The sequence below is a fragment of the Ciona intestinalis genome, chromosome 1 (assembly GCF_000224145.3).
Source record: "Ciona intestinalis chromosome 1, KH, whole genome shotgun sequence".
NCBI lineage: Eukaryota > Metazoa > Chordata > Ascidiacea > Phlebobranchia > Cionidae > Ciona > Ciona intestinalis.
This window is the reverse complement of record NC_020166.2, coordinates 3,152,889-3,160,780: the sequence shown is the minus strand read 5'-3', so window position 1 is coordinate 3,160,780 and position 7,892 is coordinate 3,152,889. Positions and strand designations below refer to the sequence as shown.

General features: G+C 33.9%; 2 protein-coding genes across 3 annotated transcripts in view; both read right to left on the bottom strand.

The window, feature by feature from the left end:
* Window positions 1–3,459, bottom strand: part of LOC100186409 — a 9,448-nt gene extending 5,989 nt beyond the window's left edge. Inside the window, exons 1-4 of the mRNA XM_009863900.3 lie at window positions 2,557–3,459; window positions 2,157–2,247; window positions 1,438–1,559; window positions 436–558 (exon numbers count right to left, since the gene is read on the bottom strand). Coding sequence (XP_009862202.1) covers window positions 436–558; window positions 1,438–1,559; window positions 2,157–2,247; window positions 2,557–2,573 — 353 coding nt within the window. The 5' untranslated portion in view covers window positions 2,574–3,459. The remainder of the gene's footprint in view (window positions 1–435; window positions 559–1,437; window positions 1,560–2,156; window positions 2,248–2,556) is intronic.
* Window positions 3,460–3,519: 60 nt separating this feature from the next.
* LOC100185327 (nuclear speckle splicing regulatory protein 1-like) overlaps window positions 3,520–7,892 on the bottom strand; it is a 6,585-nt gene continuing 2,212 nt past the window's right edge. The window contains exons 4-10 of one of the 2 annotated variants that reach the window (XM_026840933.1): window positions 7,626–7,787; window positions 7,075–7,152; window positions 6,634–6,765; window positions 6,026–6,116; window positions 5,487–5,598; window positions 4,319–5,254; window positions 3,520–3,769 (exon numbers count right to left, since the gene is read on the bottom strand). In XM_026840933.1, the coding sequence (XP_026696734.1) occupies window positions 4,358–5,254; window positions 5,487–5,598; window positions 6,026–6,116; window positions 6,634–6,765; window positions 7,075–7,152; window positions 7,626–7,787 (1,472 nt within the window). In that variant the 3' untranslated portion in view covers window positions 3,520–3,769; window positions 4,319–4,357. Of the gene's footprint in view, window positions 3,770–4,099; window positions 5,255–5,486; window positions 5,599–6,025; window positions 6,117–6,633; window positions 6,766–7,074; window positions 7,153–7,625; window positions 7,788–7,892 lie in introns of those variants that run through there. The other variant, XM_002125109.5, reaches the window with a different exon arrangement.

Below are 7,892 nucleotides of genomic sequence, written 5' to 3'. Positions count from 1 at the left end.
CTCGTTAGGGCACGAGGTGTGGGAAACAGAACACACGTGGTGTTACGACTGTCGTTTTCCCGCTAAGCGAGAGTAAAAAGGTTACATTTGTTACAGTTCATTCACACAGAATGAATGAATGAATGAATGAATGAATAAATGAATGAATGAATGAATGAATGAATGAATAAATGAATGAATAAATAAATGAATGAATAAATAAATGAATGAATGAATGAATGAATAAATCAATGAATGAATAAATGAATAAATGAATGAATAAATGAATGAATAAATGAATGAATAAATGAATGAATGAATGAATGAATGAATGTAAATAATTGTTGTATAAGTCTGAAATTTATTCTGTCAATATATTTTGGTTAAAAATAATTTCAAATCTTTACTACCAAAATCGAAGAGACAAATAAAAGTTATTATTATTATCAGCCGTACCAGTTGATGGCATCCCACGGGTTTTGAAACACGATCAAGAACTGGTCTTCATGAGATGAAACCTCAAATCCGTGAAAATCTTTACAACACCTTGTTACCACTTGTCTGTATTCTGACAACATGCTGCAACAAAGTGGAGATTTTATAAAAAAAATATATAAATATATATATACATAATATCATTTTCAATCTTTTATGTATGATGTTTAATAATAAAGTTTGAGGAAAATGCCATTTTAAATATTCTATATATAATAGTTGAGGTTTAATAGAGTGGGAGAAGATGGGACACCTTTTTATTCTAATTTCTCGTCACATTTGGTAGTACAAAGAAAATTCAAAGAATTATAAAACCGTATTCTCAAGACTTGCACAGACCAATGTTAGTTGTTTAAAAAACAAACAAGATACTTAGATATTATGTGGTAAAGGTGTCCCATCTTATCCCACCCTATCAGCTATCATATATACTACAACTATAGATCCTCAAAATTCAAGAACATAGTAGATTACATAGATTATTTAAGTGTGAGTTTTAAAAAATTGAATTACGTAAAATTCAACTTAATTTAATTAATTGTATACAACTCAGCGAAAGTTTATTTAGAGTTTTAGACTGTATGACATGGTTGACCAATCACAGGTTTTTATATTTTTACCCATGGTGTGTTTTAAAGACTGTTATTTAGTTGCTAATCCCTTCTTTTTATTATTGTAATTAATTTACACGTGGCTACTGTATTCGAAGATACAAGGAAAAGTATTAAGGTTAAAAACATGTTTGTATATAAAGTAAGTTAATAATACTATACGACTATAGTATTTTATATAGTCCTATATAATATTTTGCATATTATATTAATATTATATATATATATACCCTTTTTAATGTTACGCATTAATGATGTAACTTTGCATTCAGTATTAATTAAAGACAATTTTAATGCAGTTCAATATGTGCATACAAGTGTACTGGTTTAATTGGGTCATCCATTATTCTACCTTGCGATTGCTTCCTCAGTGCATTTGTGCCAGAGTTCTTCCATGCCTTGCACACGCAATGAAATGATCGTCACAACTCCACTTGGACCTCTCCCCTTGGATATAAGCGGAGAAGATACAATCTAAAGAAGAAAATTAATTCACATTAAAAATATGTAAAAAATTTAGTATCCTAGGAAAATTATTTCCTTTTAAAAATATAGTTTTAAATACACAGATATGGACTTTCAAGTCATGTCAGAACTCTTTTGCCAGAATATTCCATTTTTGGGAACAGTGTTGGTTAAATCTGTAGAGTTAGTTTGGCACTGTGACTGGTTATAGGAAAAGCATTAGGACGTTTAAATGTGTAACCCACAAAATTTATGTAAAACATCTATAAAAAAACCTGAAAATTTTTTTCAACTTTTCCAGATGAATGTGGAAGTCATAATTTGTAATTGAACAATTCATGCAATAATTTTAAAAATATAAATACACAAAAAAAACAGATGTGTATGCCTTTCTAAATATTTAAGTAACTTTTCTTTTTTATAGTAAACTGGAAAAAACGTATAGTGTTGTTTAAATTCTGTAAGGCTACATAGTAAACCATTACTTCAACAGATGCACAAAACGTATTACGATATTACAATGCAATTTAATTTGATTGGGAATTCCCACACAGCCCCATGGGAGAGGACAATCAAGTAAATTACGGTAGGTCAGATTTTATGTACCCTTGTTTCTGGTGGTAGATGCGACCTTGGTGACTGTCCTGTCATAGGCTTATTATTCATTATTTTCCCGTTGACGATTCCGTTGGGAGAACTGTTAAAAATATTTAATTATTTTGTTTGATTACCAGATGTTGGCATGTTAGGGCCAGGTGTATGAAGATAAAAGCATGTCCTAAATTGCTGAGGTAGGCTAATTAATTTAACTTACTTAATTGACAAACCAAAATATGAACAAAAAAATTGACAAACCAAAATATAAACAAAAAAATTGACAAACCAAAATATAAACAAAAAATTTTTAATATTAACACATAGTAATAGCACACACAAACTATAAATTTGGATATTTTTTAGAAATAAATACTTATCAAAATAAATTGAAAAATAAACTTTAACTGACTTGTTTTGCTTTGTCATTTTTGCAGTTTGATTCCGGTATTATTTCTTAAGCTTTCCCATACCCATTACAAAGCTACCCTACCAACAACAATTATTCAAGACTACAATGTCCTTGAAGTGGAAAAACAGGATCTGTTTCCTGCACAGATCACATAACATTCTAAATTACATGGAATACAATTAATAATTTCAGTAACAAAAAGTTGCCCAGCTTTTCAATATAACAAATACTCCATGGCCCACTGCAAATGACTGGGGTAAACGAGACGTGCTTTCATTGTTTAATACTTGGCTATAGATCTACAAATAATTGTCAAAAGAAATGCGAGACTAATGGGTAATTTCTTTGTTTGAAATTTTCAGTTAATTAAATTATTCTTATTATGTGTCAAACTTTTAAAATCTTCATAAATTTCATAAAAAATGTTTATCAATATATTTATATTTACAAACAAAAGTTAAACCTAAAATCATTTTTTAAATAAGATAACAAAATAAAAACAATTGACAGCTTTTAAAACAGACTAATATTAATACAAGATTACATTATTTTTTTCATTTTTTTAAATTTATTACCGGTAGTCAAACAAGTTTATGTTATTGCATAGTAATACATTTCAAAGTAGTAGGCTAATAGATTTTATCGTTTAAAAATACTTTAATAGCTCAACTTTTAAAAGAAACTACAAAAAAGATACATTTTATTAGATATACTAAACTCACATGCTGCATGGTGAGTTACCAAAATTACCTGAAATACTTTACTACTAGTACTAACTTTTAAGGAACCCTACTCTAAATGACCCAGTTAATAAGTCAGTTGGAAACTGGTGCCTTGGGTACTTCATCGCCTACATAGTACACTATAAGCACAAAAGTAGGATTACAGCACCAAGACACACCAAAGCTGCACACATTTCCAATCACCCATGAAAATTTCATCAATGGGACGACGAACAAAGCATAGCGTACGCGTCACTGTTTATTGTCAAACAATAACGTACCGAAAGACAAAAGCCAAGTAAACTGGTCCTATCTTGTTCTGCAATTACAAACAATTTGCCTTTTTTCTGTTTGACAACTTGTTTTTTTGTTAAATAAGTTTGGTCAACAGGTCTTTCGCCACGCCGCCTGTGTTATTTCTGCGATATATATACGGTAATAATGTGTATGATTAAGCGTCCCTTTCACTGTCCAATTACTTACATAACAAATTTATCAACACCGCGCAACAGCGCAAATAAAAGAATACAGGCTACCTGTACCGACAATCAGCCAACACCGTATATATAATACCACTGCCAAAAAACGCACGCTTGTTTGTACACAACGTGACCTGTTCCTAACCGCAATCGATTGCATTTGCCGTTGATATAGCGTCTGCAGCAACAGGAAATATTGCTACTACGGGGAAAAGACGGAACACATTCCGCGGGCAGTGAAGTCGTCCTAAAATCTGGCCTAAAGATTTAGCACACAAATTATCCGCAGTGATCAGTATATATATAATGGGCAGACTAATAACCAGTCTGCCCATTTAAAAAAAAACAGATTATTAAATAGTTAATTATTTTTTGAAATACAGTTGAATTTTTGCTTACTATTTGATTACCGTGCAATGCCTATTCATGGCTTCTGTACGAATAGGCATTCGTAAATGTATGCACAATTTATTGTAAATATGAAAACTAACTAGTGGGCTGACAATGGCCGAAGAATACATTCTTTCCATTTCAGATTATAGCACAAAAGTATAATATATTACCTAAGCAGGATTAAGTGTGCAGAGCAATAGCCCTTTGTTAAACATATTCAACTACTACACCGGCGCCATAATCGTGTTCTCTTTTTGAACTTTTACTTTTTCTACTGCTGTTAGAAGTCCGTGAGCTTCTTTCGTTGCGCGAAGTCGATTTTCTGTTAGATTTCTGCCGTTCTCTGCTGTCACTTTTCTCTGTTTTATCTGATCGCGAATTCCGTTTGTCACCGCGGTATTCCGTTTCTGGCCGAGAGGATTCGGACCGAGTCCTTTTCTTGGATCGGTAACGGTCGCCTGTATGATAACGTTCACGTCTTCGGTCCCGATTCCTAGACTCGTGCCGACTGCTCTTCTCCGGAAGATCAGGACCTTTTTCCGCATTCCGTTGAACCCCCTCGCTTCTGCGGTGACTTTTATCTTCCCTTGGTCTCCGTCTTTCAGTTCGTGGAGAATCGCTGGCAGAATACGATTTCGACCTACGTCCTTCTTTGTCAGCTGTACGTCTTGGAGAAACTGCCGACTTTTCTCGGCTTCTCTCAGACGATAACCCGACATATGAACTATGAGAGGACGATTCATCGATCTTTTCCAACTTAGGTATCTCCGGTTCACCAGTTTTCTCCGAATTAATAAAAGCTTGGTTTTCCCGCCCAACAGACCTACTGTCACTACTGGTTCGTTTTTTACCCTTTTTCTTGTTTATATTCTTATCGGTTTTTGACCCAATATCCTTTTCATCCATTTGTTTCAAATTTTCCGACTCTCCGACCTTTTCAGTGGATTCTCCATACTTGATTTCTTTTCCCACATCTTTATTGTTCTTTTTGTCCACCTCTGCATTTCGATCTGGATTTTGTTTTGCGGTAGCAGCATATTCTCGTGAAATATTCATTCCGGAGATGCTCTTTTCCTTAGAGGACCTTGACTTCCCATCTTCGCTCTGTACGTTCAAAATATTAAAATAAACTGGTTTCAAGTTCGATTCGATTTTTTTATAAAAAACACCGGCAAAAATAATAAATAGGTGGCTTGATTACTTTGCCACGACGCCAGGTACGCGTTAAACTGTTTGAGATTTGATAAACTTTAGTCTAGTACCCAATTTGTTTCCCGCAGGTTAAAACACACATAATATAGACTGCGTTTATTTAAAAAAGATGTAACTTGCTTACCGTTGTGTTTCCAGCGCTATGCCTTCGCTGTTCCCCGGTGTCTACGTTTACAGTTATAACACCACCTAGCGGCCGTGTCACGCCTAGCTCTTTGTACAGCTCGGTGTCATCACTGAAACAAAACAAGCTTTGGTATAAGTATTAAACACATATACTCCTAAACAACGCTGTAAATGACCGACCATTTGTCGACCATTTTAATTAGCCGTTGTACATACTTTAGCTTGGGGCTGTTGCCCATAATTTACGGGTTCGAGGCTCGATGTAGCTACCACTGTGGGTATACGTGTCACCCGCTAAAATATAAAGTTACGTATGTGGTGAGCATTCCCTTTAACGTTCATAAAACACGGATTTCTGGTCAGTTTTAATCTAAACATAACCATCCATTTAAGATACCATTTTCATTTTAAACGTTTTGGTTTACCAAGTTTAACTTCAGTAATACAAGAAGGTAAAATACAAGGTGGTTTTGGTTCCTTTAAGCAAAACCTATGAAATGAAAGTAATATTTTACAGATGGGGTGTCATTTTCTTACTTATTATTAACACCGCTGGCAGAACTTTTCATCTTTTTTCGTTTTCTGCGTCGTTGAAAATACTGTTTTCTCCGCAGGTATTCGGCTATACCTGTAAAGTGTTTCACGATTGATTATATTAAATTGATTACAACTGTTATACAGGTATTTTGGATAGTAGTAAAATATAATATGTATAAACTTTTTCAATGATTAGAATAGAAAAGCATTTGCAAACAACAACAAAGAAATTATAACTTTTATATCGAAGTAAAGACTTTGAAATCTTTCAATAGGTCCAATACTTTAAGTAGACACTTTATGTACAATGTTATATAAAGTATGTATATAGTACAGGGTGAGGAAAGATGGGACACCTTTTCATTCTGTCTGCTCGTCCCATTTGGTAATAAACAAAGATCATCCAAAGAATTATTAAACCGTATCTTCAAGACTCCCATATACCGTTGTTAAATGTTTAAAACTCCATCCGGATATTTGGATATTATGTAGTAAAGGTTGTCCATCTCCCACCACCCTATAGAGTAGTTTGGGGTAAGGTGCTTAACGTTTCAATCTGTCTTACCCCACAGTATACTTGGTAAGGCCATAAAATATTATTTAGTTACCGCTCAATATCAGAAGACCAACGACTCCGCCGCAGACCCCGGATATAAGAGGGCCGAATAAAAATCGAACAGTTGGGTTTTCTGTCGACTCGTCATCCCCCAAAGTTATGTTCGGCATGATCTTGTATTCGTCTGAAAAGTATATGAAGGAGTTCAATAATTTGAAGCAAAATAAGTGTAAAGCAGAAACTGTGAAGATATCTGAAATGGGTTCGTATGGGTTAGTGATCAAATTAATATATAGTAGGGTGGGGAAGATTTTAGCACAAAACATCCAAAAATCGTGTGTTTTTAATTAACAACGGTCTGTAGAAGTCGTAAGGATATGGTTTTATAATTCCTTGAATGTTGTTTAATTGTTTACAACCAAATAGGACAAGCAAATAGAGTAAAAACGTTTCCAACTTCCCCACCCTACTATATGTATATTACGCAACATACCTGGACATACTGTTGCGTTACAAAAGTCCATGTATTGTTCACCGTCCACGTAACACCATATTCCAGTTGGTTCGTTATCTAAACACAAAGAGAAAGTTAAAACCGACATCATGACCTGAATCAGCGGATATCGCTTAGCGCAAGTATTCAGTTACATTTAAATAGTTACCGTATATGCGCTTGGCTATTACATGTTAGTGATAATCCATATTTGTTTAATAAATAAAGTAAAAAAAGATGAATGTTTCATAAAGAAAACATGACACCAAATCTTATTTTAAATCTATCTCTTTTTTAAGCTAATATATAGTTTTGTGGGAAAGATGGGACATCGTTATGAGATCTAAATATCCTGATCGTGTTTTAAACAATTAACAACGATCTATGGGAGTCGTGGGGATGCGGTTTTATAATTTTTTGAATGTTCTTTGTTTACTACCAAATGGTATCAGAGAATTAAATAAAAAGGTGTCCCATCTTTTCCCAGCACCCTACTATATTAACAAAAAAAAAAAAATAAAAAAATATTTAAACAGTATTGTCTATTTCACCTGGATTTCTGCAGAAGTTGTGAGTGTCAATTCCTCTTTCGCCAATTGGATATAAATCGTTGTTATGATCGGTGGTCCACAGTGCGCATCTTAATCCAGATCTTGTGGTACTTATCATACCACGGTAGTCATGCCCGTAATCGAAGTAGCATTGATGGTGTCCTGTTTATGAATGGAGAAATATATCAGGCGCAAGTCAGGCCGAAATTTTATAGTAGGGGGAGATGGGACACCTTTTCATTTATTTTTCTAATCCGGTCTGATAGT